General features: G+C 41.9%; 1 protein-coding gene across 1 annotated transcript; it reads left to right on the top strand.

Moving 5' to 3' along the window:
* The first annotated feature begins 2,835 nt into the window (after window positions 1-2,835).
* atp1b1b (ATPase Na+/K+ transporting subunit beta 1b) lies at window positions 2,836-11,533 on the top strand. Its single transcript, XM_046053068.1, has 6 exons — window positions 2,836-3,044; window positions 6,800-6,928; window positions 8,764-8,919; window positions 9,013-9,197; window positions 9,652-9,735; window positions 9,884-11,533. The coding sequence occupies exons 1-6, from the start codon at window positions 2,954-2,956 to the stop codon at window positions 10,142-10,144; spliced, it is 906 nt and encodes a 301-aa protein (XP_045909024.1). The 5' UTR covers window positions 2,836-2,953; the 3' UTR covers window positions 10,145-11,533.
* The last annotated feature ends 4,685 nt before the right edge of the window (window positions 11,534-16,218 follow it).

Genomic DNA, 16,218 nt, shown 5'->3' with positions numbered 1-16,218 from the left:
AATTTCAAATCAGGACAAGTATATAGTAGCAGCGTGGTTCTCAGCAATTATTAGAGCTTGTCTCATCATGTTTGGGGCAACAGATAGGTATGATTCACCACTATGAATACGGCAGCAAGTAAGTTAAACACAATATTCACAGGAATATTCGCCGTGTAGCTCTACATAAATTTTTTATTGTAGCTGCTGAAGACATAAATCTTTAAAAACAGGTTTTAAAAAGCTGGTCACTGTAGTTCTTCGGCGTCAGACTGACCCACATTGGTGCTTTAGGGCTGCTAGTAAGTAAGCATTTGTCCAAATCTATTTCCAGTAATGCTGGTTAAGCTTAACCTTTGTATGTTCTGAATATCACCACACTTTATTTGAATTCTGCTATCTTCCCTATGCGACTAGACTATCTTGATGTAAATCTTCTAAATTATGTTTGATCGATTTTTTACTCAAAAGAGACTAATACTCTAATACTAACTACTATTAACTAGGAAAGAGAAGGTTTGTGTTTTTTTTTAATCAGATCCATTTGAGTATTTCTGAAGTCTTTAGAGTTGACGCCTGGCTTGGCTTCAGTTTTTTATGTAACAGTTTCTTTACTTAACAAAACGGTTTATGTTTGGTTAGGGTTAGGGAAAAGCGGTTAAAGTCAAGATATGTGCAAAGATGGGACTTGCTTGTGAGCAGGAGCTTCAGGTGAGCCTTTCCTCCGGGATGGAGCTACACAGAGCTGGACAACATCAGTGATGTGACGCCTCTCGTCCTTGAGGTGATATTTAAAGGTCAAAACCCTCATGTGCGTAAACGCGACCAATCACACTAACACACACACACATGTTTACATTCAAACAAATGTACACAGCTCAGGAAACCCAGATGGCAGCGCATTGCCACACAGTCCACACATGCATGCATGAACACACACATTACACACAGCAGCCAGACAAGAATGTGAAGTGGAAGCGCGCACACACGTCTGTTTAGTCGGCGTGTGTGTGTGTGTGTGCGTGTGTGCGTGTGTGCGTGTGTGCGTGTGTGCGTGTGTGCGTGTGTGCGTGTGTGCGTGTGTGCGTGTGTGTGTGTGTGTGTGTGTGTGTGTGTGTGTTCTGGGTGGGGGAGGGGCAGGTTGGTCAGGAAGAGGTTCTTCTAGTAATTTCTTGCAAATCAAATTTTAAACCATTTTCAATTTATTCAAACAAGGCATTTAAGAGGCATAGTAAGTACATACATCATAAGTAACACGGTATAAATTAAAAGCATCTTATTTGGAGCTTAGATAGAAAGTTAGGCCATCCTGTGGCCCCTGGAACTGGCAGCAGAAATGCCCTTGGAGTTGGCTTTAGACGGGGGTTATAGGATGCAGAAAGCAGGATATATATAAAGGTTTCAACTATGTGTATACTTGGCAATGCTGTGTAACTAGAGCTTATTATCCCTGTGGTGTGAGGAGGATGCCTGTACAGAGGGGTTCACTGCAGGACACCCACCGAGTTAAACTGGGAACAGATACGAGTGTGAGCAACGCAGGCTTCAGCTAAATGAGCTTTATGCTGTTAGTAAAGGGGACGAAATGATTGTATTCTTTGTGCCATAATTAGTGTTTTAGAGCAGCCGACTTCACTTAGAATTGTAGGTTGGTGCACTGTAATCTGGCATTCTGCGTGTGCATTGTTGGCATGCAGTGACTTAACTCGAACAGCCATGTTTAATTATTGTTATTGTTTTTTATTTAACCTTTATTTTACCTGGAAAGTCCCATTGAGACAAAATCTCTTTTACATGGGAGACCTGGCAAAGAGGGCACATTACAAGAAGAAACAGCGTAATTAAAATAAAATACAGCACAGAAAATATACAAAAGACACGACCATTAGGGGTCATACATAAAGAATACATACACAGAGTGACAGAGATGCTTACATGTAACCATCAGGGCCTACACTTTTTAGCAGAAAACCTCCTGACCAACACAAAACAGATGCTATGAAATGGATTTACATTAAGTCCCGGGCGCCCGGGATCAGTGTAGTGCAAATTTGAGATATTTTAATTGAGTATTTTCCTTTCATGCCACTTTCTGCTTCTACTCATCTCAGAGGGAAATATTGTACTTTTTACTTCATCACACGTGAAGTTTATAAAACATGTTTTCTTACACATTTACAGCTGACCCGATTATTAGATTGACATTGAAATTAACTGGCAACAACTTTGATTGTTTAAGACGTTATGGGCTTTGACTCCAGTAGAAATTTTAAATTGAAGGCTTCTACTTTTAGTGGGGTAAAATTTAGCCAGGGTAAGTAGTAAACAGGATTTGTGTACTTCATCCACCACTGACTAGGCTACACCACAATATCAAACGCTGTAGTCTGCACATGGCAGCACATCGATACACAATGCATAAAAAAACAGAAGAGCCAGGGGCAAAAAGAGGTCTAGTGTGTGTGCATGTATGCAGGCATATAGCCTACATAAACACATATCTACATAGGCTTACTCTTTGTAAAGCGACCCACTTACTGCAGTGGTTGCTGATTCTGTTAAACATCTGGAGTTCATGGCTGACAGAGGTTTGGGCTACACCATTTTAATACCTGCAGACAATGAATAACTTTCTACCTGCACATGTGACATCATCTGCAAAGCTCAAGAAAAGGTACAGTATGTATGGTGCTGAACGTCTGCCTCTATAGGCTTTCTGTCCGTCTTCCCGACGTCAGAGTTACGCATGGCTTCTCCGTTCCCCCAATTGGCCCGCATTGCTCCGCCCTCCTGCTAGGTAACTTGTCCGGAGTTTCGGGCGGAGCCAAGAAGGAACGGTTTATATTGAGGGGGACCTTCCAGCGGACCAAGCTGGGTTCCTCCTCTAGCGACGGGTGCGGACTTTGGTTACCACACGGAGGGAGTCCGCCGAGGAACGACTTTAAGGAGCAGCTTAGCGGGGAAATAAGTGAAAATGCCTTCAAATAAAGAAGATGGCGGATGGAAGAAGTTTCTGTGGGATTCGGAGAAAGGAGAGCTGTTTGGCCGTACCGGTAGCAGTTGGTGTAAGTATGGTCAATCTGCCCGGGTGTTCGTGGTGAGATGGTATGCGCGCACACTGTTCTTGGAGCGCGCACCGGTCACCTCGTGTTTCTTACCACCTGTTTGATTTGACTTTGCTGCATTCAGTAACAAACCGGCATCATCATTCATTTTGCGCCATGGTAACTCATAAGTTTCACTTGATTTGTCAGTCCCCACTTCTGATCTGACCTGACCGCGGGAGTCCACATCCCCATCCCCCCCTCCTCTCCTCCCAGACGAGGTGGCTTTAGTTTTATTAAATAGCTCCGTGACTGTGGGAATAAAAAAGGTACTGATGTGTTGAGCTCCAAACTGTCCACAGTGAGACAGCGCACACCGGGGCTGCGGCGCGCGCTGCGGTGCAGACGGGAGACAGCTGGCTGATGATTGGACCTCAGCTGTTGACTTTTTTTTGTTGTGTTGTGGGGAAAAGGCAAAGTTGTCGTTTGGCAGTTTTTTTTTTTTTCAGGAATGGGCAGGCAAAGAGTTAAAAATGCATCACGGTCCAAGGTGAGTCAAGGTGATAGGGGCCCCGCTCAGAAATGGAGAAAGGACTATCGATCCGTGTCGGGTTCCTCTGATCAGATGTCTATGTAATCTAACGAACAATACCACTGATTAACTTGTCTCGACCTTTCTTCTCTTGTTTCTCCTGCGCTGTGCGGCTGTGCGCATGTCCTTGTTCCTCCTCTCAATGTCACACAGCTGTTCGGTCCTGTCTGGACTCTTAACACCTGGGTAAAAATAATGTTTCAGTGACACCACGTCTGCTCAGCCTAGAGTCCGGCCACTGCAGGTGCTCCAGCTGAGTGGGGCTGATGTGTGGAGGTGGTGGCCGGGGGCTCTTAATCTGTCCTTCTGAGGTCATCTGAAAAATGCTGATGCGTTTTTGGAAGTGTGCCATGCGCAGTGCCGTGTTAATGGCTGTAATGAAAGGACATCCGGGCGGAGATGGGGACCACCTAACAACAAATGAGTTTTAAACACAATATATCAGATCTGTATCTCACTCATGTCTGCAGTTTTACTTTTGCAGACTGCCGAGGAATGTAAACTGTCCTCATGCTGTGGCTGAGATAAGGTGCCATAGATATCTAGGATTGTTAGATTTACACTCCAGAGGACGCAACCTTTGATGTATGCATCTAATAAGCTCAAGTGGCTGTCCCATATTAATGCTTCATGTGACCTTTTTGACATTGTTTCATGCAGCAAAAGACTGACTGACTGGATGAAATTATAGCTTGCCAGCTGCAAGGTTATCTTCCGCCGTATGTAAATGTATTGCTTTGGATTGCAGGTACTAGACTTGTAACCCTCTGTTGGCTGCGGTTGTACAGCATGCCAAATATTGATTACAGTGAGGAACTAACAGTGCCTTGGATAAGTACTACCTTGTATGCACAGGATTCACAGTAAAAGTAAATCTGTAAAGACAATGGCAGCCACTGTTGTATTGCGTTATTATGAATGGTGGCATTGTAGTTCCTTAACAACCATAGTTGAGACACAAGCTCTCCTGGCATGTTCTTTTCTGACAGGCATCCTTAGAGCTGGAGCAGCTCGATGAAAGACTACTTCACTTTGAAGACTTTTGAGTTTGTACTCAGAAATATGCGGTCTCTGAGCCAATAAAATGCTGATGAACTAAACGTTACTTGAAGTCCTGTTCCAAACAACACTTCATTCAAAAGTGTTCATATCTGTTAAATCTATTTCTTCTGTTTAGATGAATCTCTACGAATCGATGTAGGTTTAATCACAGAAAAATGTATAAAAGTAATTTGCTCCCTGAAAGGTTGGTATTCAGCAGAGGCCCCATTGCAGCAGTTCTAACCTTGAGTGTGTATCAGCTCTGCTCATCTGCACACTGCAGTTTGTTTCCTCCATATCTCTGCACAACCATTTGAGCTGTGTCAAGTTACATGGGGACTGAGTGGACAGCCATTTTCAAGTCCTGCTACAAATACCGGATTTAGCTGTAGGTCCGAACCCTGGGAGTTAACCCTGTGGTTCCGGTGTAGCTTTGGCTTTATGTTTGGTTTGGTTGAGTGCTGGATGTTCTCCCCTGTATTTTTCTGCATTCTTTAGATCCTCTAGCTTGAACATCCTGTACGTCCAGCCCCTCAGCGTGTTGCTGACGCCAGCAGGTTTAATGCTGCCGGTGGCGTGTTTCCGCTTATGTGTGGTGTTTAGCATAAACCAATCATAGTGCTTGTTTAACAGCAAAAAGCTCATTTAAATTATTTATGGTCTATAATTTGTTGGTCTCATGAGACCATAAAACCTTTTTCCACTTTGTCTCAGTCTGTCACATGCCTTCTGGCAAGCTGAGATGTCATGTGAGGCTTTTCCTTTCAGCAGCTGTGATGCTGAAGCACATGGAACAGTTGTTGTGTTCATACCTCGGACTGTATGGGGGATTGACTCGAGCCGGCCTCATGTGGCCCTTCGAGGAATTGAAGTTTTCGTCACTTTCGGCTTCGTTTCTCAGCCCTGGAGGATGCCGCTCGGTCCAAACTCCCTTCTCCCACGTCGGCCTCAGAGCCCTGCAGCTGCCCAACAGGCTCAAGTATACGCAGGCATCCTTTAGAGCATAGCTACTTTTGTTAAATACACTTTGTTTGTCCGTTAACGTCCCAACGTAGAATCGCCTGGTAGAGGTGGGAATCACCAGACGCCCCACGATACGATATTTATGTTTCGATTTCATTGTGATTTTAAATCTATTGAGATATATTGTAATTTATTACCTTCTTCCAACTTCCAATTGGGTCCCTAAAGTCAAACTTTGTCAATATCTGTTTATCTAAAAAGATTTTTCTTTCATTTCTGTTTGTTCATATCACTTTTTCAGTCCTCTATATGGTCCTGTTAAGTTTTCTAGTGGACTAAAGAAATATTTTATTATTCTAGTACCAAAAAGTTAAAATTCCCATCTGCAATTTATATAATAAAATATCGATACTTGGCGTCCGTGTATCGATACAGTATTTCCATGGCAAATATCATGATACTATGATGTATCAGGGGTTTTATTTTTTTTTTTGTTGGTTGTTTTGTTTTTTTCCCCCACCCCTATCGCCTGGTGATCTCCAACTTTATGTGGCTTGTAGACTAAAAGACTTGAGGTTGTGAATCTTTAGGCAGTCAGTTACTGTATTTGTTTTACATTTGATTTCACTTTGCCCCATGTGGAAAAAACAAAACAATCATCTACCAGGATTTACTGTTATAGAACGATAGAACTTGATAGTAAAAGTAAGGTGTTGGAACCTTTTATTTTATTTTTTTTTATTTTTTTATAGACACCGTCACTCCAGTTGTGTAACTGTTATCAGCTGTGGCGGTGTTGCTCAATCGAAGTGTAGGTCTTCTAAAGTTTACCTGTTACAGAATGAATGCCTCAGTCTTTGTTCGTTTCCGTTTCCATTTTGGCAGCTCCTATCAGTGAGAACAAGCGATCCGTGCGGTTTAAACTTTAGAGGTACTATCTAGAATTGGCCCAGGTGATAATATTATGGCTTATTGTTTTTCGAACAGTACCTCATGATGATATTATTGTACAGTCTTACTTTTTTAAAGTTTTTGTGTTTACCTCTAATTACATATGAGTCTGTATGATTTTTAGTTATTTGTAACTCATAACGGTGGAATCCAGTTTGTTTTACCTTCTGTCTCTCTGTACAGCTGTACTGACACATTCTTTATTTTTTTTTAATTTCTCTCTCCGCAGTCAAAATTATTTTGTTTTATGTCATTTTCTACGGCTGCCTGGCCGGGATCTTCATCGGAACCATCCAAGCCATGCTGCTCACCCTGAGCAACTACAAGCCCACCTGGCAGGACAGAGTCGCACCCCCTGGTAAGAAATGTCACCCACTTCCTGTCTCTTAAAGTCCAAATGCTGTTTTGTCGACACTCGTAAAGAAAGACAGAATAAAGACGCAGCTTGGTAACGGGTCGTGTGATGCTTAGAGGATCTTCCAAGTAATGTTTCCTAAACAAATAAAATGGCAGCGTCTAGAATGGGTCTGTAAAATAAGTCTCCTAGTTTTTGTTATTTCAGAAGCGCTGTGACCTCTTGGTGCTTACTCAATGGATCAGAGGCTGCCTTATCAGTGATGGTTTTTGTGATTCAGTAATTGTTTTTCATGGAAGTCTCAGCATGAATATATGTGTAAATCATTCTGGTCAAGTAACTGTGTTATTATGTATGACGCTGACTTCCAAACAAAGGTTAGATGTGGGATATCATAGCTGTCTTTGGAGACAAACATACAAGTAACAGGAGTTTATCTTGGCAGCGCACATGGATAAATTTAACCCTATCCAATACATAATTGTGTATATTTATTTCCTTTTTTATAAAAAAGTCAGATTGATTCTTTAATAATTTTTTGACATGGGGCTGTTTTTGTGGTTCACTCGAGTGTTGGCTGGTGGAGTTTCTCAGCTCATACCTGTGATTATATGTTTTGAGAAAACGGTCTCACCACAAACCTCCAAATCTCCAGAACAGCTACTCAGAACTTTTGCACAGAAAACATACACAATACTTTATCTTCAACTATAATGAAGTAACATCTAAAGATTGGAAATATTTTAAATGGGTGATCACGGTGTTTGTCATACTTTTTAGTGACCGCATGCAAGCTGGCTCGGTTAAAGATACACCTGCACAGTAATCAGAAACATAGATGTGGTGTTTATATATATGCCACAGCGCCGCTGATCCTTTGATATGACTTATCAAGATTTCTGAAATCTAAAAATAAACAGGGATCTCCGAAACGATAACTAACTACACATGCTCTGCCTTGGTGTCACATTTTCTTTAGAAAAGTCAACACACATGTTCTTTGTTGGTACATGTGCTCACTCTGGCCTCAGGAAATGTGGCTGCGTATTGTCTCGGAAATGAACTCTTTATATATATATATATATATATATATATCATCATATCACGGTAGCAGGGCAGTGCCTGTGCTGACAGCAAGCTTCCCCTGTGTACACACCACAGGCTGGTTTCTGTGGCGGGGAAGGCCAGCTGGTGTTCACCAGGCCAAACTGAGCATGTGCGGGGTACAGTCAAACAGCTGTTTGAGTAGACAGGATGAAGGCTGGTTGCAGCCAGCAGCTGTCTGAGGCTTTCAGAGTTCAGTGAGCATTGTGATCATTTGAGGTCATCGAAGTTGTGTTACCTGGAAACCTCCCCCAGTGACCTGATTTCTGGTCAGCCAATTAATAATTGACACTATTTTGTAAAGATGCAGCTAATAGTTGAAGTTAAAACAACACAGATCAGGAAAATGAGCTCCCTAATGTGTGGCATTAACTGGGCCAGAGCACCAGCCTGACATTTAAAGAACCACTCATTTGCATTTTTACCCAGTCACATGAGATCTATCAGTTTCATCCAAGTCCAGTACTGAGACACTGCAGGACTGGACCGTATTCAGCTTATGTTAGCACAAAGACTGGAAGCAGGAGGAAACTGTATCTGTTTCCTGGATGCAAAGACATGACATTGAATCTGCACAAGCTGGCAAAAACATTAAACTCAAATGTCAGATTTTCAGACTTTCTAGGCTTTCTGCTCTATGAATTTTTATTCACTTATTCTCTGGGATCAAGACACACACATTCAACACAGTTTCGTTCCTGATAACAAATGCAAGTAATCTGTTTTCCCTGCAGGCCTTACACACACCCCACGATCAGACAAATCTGAAGTTGGCTTCAACCTCAATGACTTTGAGACCTACCTGCCTTACACCAAGGCCCTGAAGGAATTCCTGGCCAAGTATGACGAGGAACAACAAAGGGACCAGATGAAGTATGAGGACTGTGGAGGTAGGATTCACTGACGTCTCATTGGCTTTCAAACATTGCTGCTTGAAAGGTTTGACTGTCAGACATTGTTATTGAGTCCTGATTCCCCCCCAGATGAGCCTGCAGAGTACAAGAACCGGGGCGACTTGGAGAGCGATGTGGGGATCAGGAAGGCCTGCCGCTTCCCCAGGAGCCTGCTGGGACCCTGCTCCGGCATAGAGGACCGCGAGTTTGGTTTCAAGGAGGGCAAGCCCTGCCTGATTGTAAAGCTCAACAGGATTGTCAACTACCGTCCAAAGGTGATTTTTAAAATGAACGTTAAATTATTAAGTCTGTTTGCAAATGCAGTCATGTTTTGTTGGAGGCCAAAGTCCAAATGTATGAAATTGCTGGTGGATGCAACAAATTTAGCCTGAAATCTGAATTTGGCTGTTCAAAATCGCAGCCAGTGCTGTGTGGGCCTGACTTATTTTTCCTCTGCAGCTGGAGATAATGGGAAGAGGCAGGTGACCTTTTCGACTTTCAGAACGTGTCTAAACTGTACATATGCCATTTACACCTGCTGAGATCTGAGCTAGACCTTTCACTGTGGTCTTGTCCATCCAATCACAATACGTTCTGTGTGCATGTTTTTTACTGAACGACATATAGATTGTATTTAAGCACCAGGTAGAAATGGGGGGGGCATAATCTCTGTTGATGAAGCATTTGGGTCCAGTCCACATCCTAACTTGTCTCCTTTTTTTTGTTTAGCCTCCTAGCTCTAACGACAGTATCCCTGAAGAGGCTAAACCCAAGGTGCAGCCCAACGTCATCCCGATCTACTGCACCAACAAGGTTCCCCTTTTTTCTAGTTTTATTTTTTTTGTTTCCACTTTAGACCTCCAGTACAGATGTGTGATTTTCCTTTTGTGAATATAAAAAATCTTTCCCAGTTTGGTCGTCATCATCATACGTTTGTCTTTTTATTTTTTATTCCTTCCAGAAAGAGGAGGATGCTGGTAAAATTGGGGAGATTAAGTACTACGGTATCGGCGGCGGCTTTCCCCTGCAGTATTACCCCTACTACGGCAAGTTGCTGCACCCTCAGTACTTGCAGCCGCTGGTGGCGCTGCAGTTCACCAACCTGACGATGAACACTGAACTGCGCATCGAGTGCAAAGTGTACGGAGACAACATCGGCTACAACGAAAAGGACCGCTACCAGGGACGCTTCGACATCAAGCTCCAGGTTAACAATTTATGACCGTCGTCAGGACCGTAGCACTTTCCCTGACAGCCTATCCCCCCACCCTCCCTCTCCCTCCTTGTCCTTATCTAAATAGAAATCTAATGTAGGAGATTTTAAGTGAGGGGGTCAGGCTGCAGCGGTGAAGTCAATCACAACTAGTCTTGAATGAATTAATGAGAGAAAAAACCTGATAGGGGACCGATGTGTAATCTGTCTGCTTTCATAACTAGCTTCTACACTTCTGTCTAGCGTTAGAATGTAATTTAGAGGAGAAGTAGAAATAGACCTAATGAAAATATTTATTCTGCTGTAAATGAGACTTTTAAACAAGCCATGGGACGTTGTTCATTGATGACTGTAAAGTTTAATTCCATCTCTGACCTGTAGCGAGCTGTGTTTGTCCCCCACCCCCTCCCCCTGCATATCGCTGCCTCGTGTGGTTCCAGTAGATATTTTTGGAGTTTGCAGTAGTCGCAAAATCTGGTCCTTCCAAGCCACGCCTCATTTTCTTCTGCGAGCAAGCTTTAGTGGCTCTAGGCATCTGTGTCAGACATAAACACTCACACACTCACTTAACTTGATGATTGAAATTGTTTGATATGAAACACTCTTCTGATCTGTGTAAGGAAAAGGCTGCACTCCAGGGAACTTCTTTCCTCTTTGTCTTTTACATGTGATCATGGGTGACTTTACTTTGCCTTTTTTCTTTGATTTTGTGTTAAATCACTTGAAACGTGTGAAGGAGTTTTTATAACTTTGTTTCATGCCTTTTACTTTTATTTTTTATTTTTTTGCCTTGAATTTAGAGTTGTGTGTCCAGCCTGTTAGAGGCTGTGAGGGCGACGGTGCTAACTCGAGTTTTTAAGAAGTTTTTTGCTGGATTCATCACAGCATTGTGGTGTAACTCTCTGAATGTTTGGCCACTGAACATGGTGAAAGGATTTTATATTTATGCAGTTGTACATTTTGTTTCTTTGCAGAATATTGTATATTGTATAAATGCAATACCAAAAAGTGACGAGTTTAAGAGAGTCTTTGTCAGAAGCAATGCAGTACTCGTTTTCAGGATCTCATCATGCTGAGTGCTAAAGTCGGTGTCTCGCCTTGTAACCTTTCAATGGTTAATGGATCCGTGTTTTGGCCATGAATGTAGTTCGGTGTAGAATTAACAGTTTTAATCCCACAGTGACCTGATGATCATGCATTTAAATAAAAAAAATTTAAAAAAAGATCAGAGTTCTTACAGAGCTCAGTGGCTTTAGATGAGTACTGGTGTCTGCTTTAATATTCCATAGGATCTTGATGTAAAACGCTCAACTTGAACTTTAACACCAGTCAACTTTCCATCATTTCATCCTTGTAATTTAATCAAAGAGAGAAACTAATAAAATCATAATGAACGTTTCTCTTGTTTTCTTTTTGTTACTTTTTCATGAATCTACAGCCTGATATAATGTGTTTAGCTCCACACTTACCTTCTGCCATTTTATTTGAGTGCCTGAAATCTGAGTGTGGAAAGGCATCCACCTACAGTGCCCCGAAACATTACTACAGTGGAAGAAAACACTGTCCATGACATGTACAGTACTTTCTGCTAACAATCCTATAATGCGGTGCTCCACATTTTGTAAACAGGTTACAGTTTGTATCCATGTCACAGTCATGCGAGATTACACCTGTCAAAATCTGCAAATCTCAATTTACTGCTGAGTGTCCGTTACACAGGGAAAGGAGACGCAGGGTGCGGTGTTGGGGGTTGTTCAGTGTTGTATTACAGTCGGGATGTTTTCCTGACATCTTGTGCAAAGTGCTCATTTCCACTATTCATATGAATGGGGACAAATCAGCCCCTAGTAAATACTTCAGCGTCTGTCACCAGTTGTTGAGGCAAATTATTCTGTACTATTCTAAATAAAATACTAGATTTCCTTGACAAACTGCCAAAGCACCACATCATTGAGCATGTAGTATAAATACCCTTCACACTTCACAAACATCTACACCAAACAATTCATGTTAAGATACTCAATTGTTTTATTGATTTTAAGAAAGTGTTCAGCTCTATTTGGCATGATGGCCTCTGTTACAGACTTCTAGGTTGTAGATAAAGGGAAATCTTTACCCAGAGAAGACATAGGGCTGTAATATGCCTATATAAATGAACTTTCTTTTCAGCTGGATCAGTGTGCTGCTCCTGGCCTCTGAAGTCTCTGTTTTATGCTGGTGACCTTGTTCTACGGTCTCCTACTGAACAAGGACTACAGCAGCAGCTGGATGCGGTAGATAAGGGCTGGCAATTAATGACAAAAACTGTCATGATTTTTTTAAAAATGCCCGCGATGTCTGGAGAAGAAATACCAGTTTACTGTAAATGATCATGTCATTGAATATAGTTTGAGTTTTACCACAACAGCATCAGCGAGCTTCACCTTGGCAGTAAATGACATTAAGAATTAAGAGAAAATGTTATAATTTCCAAATTCCAGTTAAATTTGGTTTAAAACATGTGCTAGTTTCATCCAGGCCATTGCACTGTATGGTAGTGACGTCCACTCGGTCACTATAGCTACTGTATATCCATCGGGACAAAAATTCAACAGACTCTTTACATGCAGAATTCTACAGAGACATTTGTACACAGAAAAACGACAACAAATGCATGCAGAGCAGAATCAGACTGATAATAACAAAGATAATTAACATTGGAGAACTGAAGTGTTCACCTTAAATCCAGACCCTGTAGACTCCCTATATTCGAAAGCCCTCCAAACCCAAGAGCTGATCCCAGAAAAGAGTCTCTCAGACACGCTCTCATGTATAACAACAACACAGCTTTCCCAACACCAACCAGAGTAAACCAAATTATAATGCAATGTACATAAATCTGTTTGAAACATTGGAAAGAAGAAACTAAAAACCAAAGTAGGTCAGATCACAATTTTATCTGGCCCTACAAAGAGATTATGAATTGGCAGAAGATCTCTACTGTGAGAGATAAAAAGCAGAGACAAGTACAGGCTCACAACTTAGCAATCAAAAAAGGACAGCACACATTAATCAACCTTTCTGTAAATGGGTCAGTGTTAGCCAGCTGGCTAATTTTCAACTGCATTCCTTTGGCAAGATGTTTTTGAAAACATTCAAGTGATAAAAATTGACAGACGAGGACATCAAAACACCATGAAGACAGCAACAACACCAAAAGAAGAATTCTCAGAACCAACAAACACCATTACCGCACAGATAGCCATGCAAGCAACACGAAGCAATAACACACAACCGTATATGGCCCACAATCAAAAAAGTTTGTCCACCCCTGTCTTAACACTAGAGATGCAACTCGTGTTGATGGTGAATCTGTTCTTGGGTCCAATCCCAATTATTACACACACCTGAAACCCTTAGTATTTGTAGTCAGATCTAAGGCAAACAAGACACCGCAGACCCAAGATGGGGTCAGGTCAGCATGGAGGGTCTGCCCAAGTCATTTGATTGACAGAAGGAAACATGAGAACACAGGAATTCTTGAAAACTCCTGCATGTCTGGGCACAGTGCTGAACGATGACATCCTTTTTATTTTTACCGCTCAGTGTGAAATCCACATTATCTATCTGTTTCCTGCACTATTGTGCACATCACTGGTCAGGGTCACCTTTATTAAACCTGCTACAAGTTCACAACTTCACTGAATTACTGGTAAGATGCCCTGCAATTGAAATATGCTCAACAAATCTAGACCAGAGGCTGAAACGTGTCCTTCATTCCTATCTTATTAATCATTGCCCCTCAGATGTACAACATACCCCGCACACCAGGTTGGGAATCACTGATCACTAGAATAATAACCATGAATACGTGGCATCCTAGATTTTAATCTCTCACTCAGTGTAGCGCTATGAAGTGCTGGAACATGATGTACATGCTGCTTAAAGAGGAGCGGCGTTTAAAGATACAACTCGGTAAGCTTGGGCAATGAGCTTGGAAGAATTTATAGGACTGGGAGGAGCTGGGGAATGTCCGGGATCAATAGGTCCAAGAGTGAAACTCATTTTGAATGGCACAGCAGCCATGGCCAACACAGCGCTGTATCTGATTCAAACTACACACAGTGTTCTCTCTGAGGAGTCCTGCATAATCCAGAGGCTCTGTGTCACTTTCCCCGTCTGTGTGATAGACTTTAACCCCTCACCCTCTCCTTGTTTGACCTCAGAGATGAATGAATAAACTGTTGTCGGCTCAGGAGCAGCAGCTGAGTGACTGGACGATTTCTGTTACCGTTCAGTCATTCAGCTCCCAGTGTGCAGGCTAGAGGAGCGGACGCATGGCTCTGTAATTACAGAAGGTAGCCGCCGTGTAGCAGCTAACAGGGGGATGTTGTTTCAGGCACCACCAGAGAGCAGGTATTAAGTCACCAGGAGCCACAGGGGCCAACAGAGCCAGCCAAGCAGGCCGATAGCCGGCCAATCAGCAGCTGCTTAATAAACCAGGTTCCTTCACTTACCTCCATCCAAGAACATATGTGTTAGGGTTTGTTTGTTTGTTTGTTAGCAGGATATCTCAAAAACTAAATCTTAACATACTGTCAGCTTTTTGTCTGGAGCTTTCACATCATATATCTTGATCTTTATCCGAAGATTTACTTCGAATGGACTTTCACACTCAAGTTAGGCCACAGCTCAAGAGACAAGTGATTTGATTAAATGAGTTTCAGGACTTTTAAAAAAAAGATTTGTGAGATGGGACAAAAAAAAAAAAAAAAATAGGGAAACAAATGAGATATGATATTTAAAGTTCTCCCGTTCCCTCGCATTTTTAACAGATCAAATTCAAATAATCCACAAATGAAGAAATCAAATGTAGCTCAAAGAATGAGCAGTCATTTTCAAATACTGAGTGAAACATGAATGCAATAATTCATATATGGAACAAAACTGGCCAAACACTGAAGACCTTTTCCTCTCTGAGACCAACACTGCTGTGAATGTTAAACGGTCTCAACTTTTTAATTTAATCATTAACTTAATCATTAACTGATTTATGTTGCAGCACGGCCCAAGGTGATCTGATGATTTATGTGGCAGCGGTCTCTGGGACTTGTAATGATTGTGATGGAGTGGAGAATTACACCATATTCTCCAAAGTGTCTCATTGTTTAGCACCACATTAATCTTCTGACGCATGCTAGGAACTTTACCAGCAGTCAGTACTTTTGTAAACAGAACTGTTGATTCACCTTCAATAGGACTCTTACTGCAGGAACCCTGGACACCTGAAATAACCCTGCGCACTTGAATACCTCAGTCTTACAGGCACTGACGTCACATATTCATGGGAAACCACTCCCCTCTACCCAACTCAACAGGGTTACCAGGAAGAGAACAAACATGTCAAGTCACTGTTATTTATACAGCGCAAAGTTACAGATGTCCACAGCATTCAACACCTTGTGTCCTGTTTCAGGTACGGAACAACGTCAACAGAGAACAGAAACCTCAGAGGGACCAACAGAGGAGGAATATTTGTTTTAGTGCAATTAGAAGTGCAATATGTCAGGTATATAGAGAAGATAGACATTTTAATCTCTCACTCAGTGTAGCGCTATGAAGTGCTGGAACATGATGTACATGCTGCTTAATGATGTACATGCTGCTTAAAGAGAACTTTCAAAACCTTTATAAGACAACACTGATGTGGGTGTCTCTCCAACTTCCGTTCACACCAGCCTGTCGATGGCAAAAAGAAGCACTTTTTTTTCCAGGAGGTAATTTTGACGGGCATAGTTGCCCTGAAAGAATATGTTGCAGCCACTCCCTGAAGCCGTCTACTTTTTTCCAAATTCAAAATTTTTCGTACTAGTCATTTTAACACCAACATAAGTAGAAACAGGCCACAGGTTTAAAAATACTGAAAATACCCTTTAATGTTCTAACCCATCACGTCACCCCTTTTGTGTCTGGGTAAAAGTCTCATTAAAGAGTTTAAAATGTGTTTTTCAAGATCAATCTGACCAAGAAGGCAGACAGCATAAGATGAAACACAATGCTAGTATATTCTGTCCTTATTGAAAGTGGAGAACAGGTTGCTAAAG

The sequence above is a fragment of the Micropterus dolomieu genome, linkage group LG01 (assembly GCF_021292245.1).
Source record: "Micropterus dolomieu isolate WLL.071019.BEF.003 ecotype Adirondacks linkage group LG01, ASM2129224v1, whole genome shotgun sequence".
Classification (NCBI taxonomy): domain Eukaryota; kingdom Metazoa; phylum Chordata; class Actinopteri; order Centrarchiformes; family Centrarchidae; genus Micropterus; species Micropterus dolomieu.
This window is presented reverse-complemented; position numbering and strand designations above follow the sequence as displayed.

Excerpts from the sequence above, each read along its gene's own strand:
- atp1b1b (XM_046053068.1), top strand. The coding sequence starts at position 2,954 with ATGCCTTCAAATAAAGAAGATGGCGGATGGAAGAAGTTTCTGTGGGAT. Across the intron at positions 6,929-8,763 it reads GGACAGAGTCGCACCCCCTG|GCCTTACACACACCCCACGA; the intron begins GTAAGAAATGTC and ends TTTTCCCTGCAG. Across the intron at positions 9,736-9,883 it reads CGATCTACTGCACCAACAAG|AAAGAGGAGGATGCTGGTAA; the intron begins GTTCCCCTTTTT and ends TATTCCTTCCAG.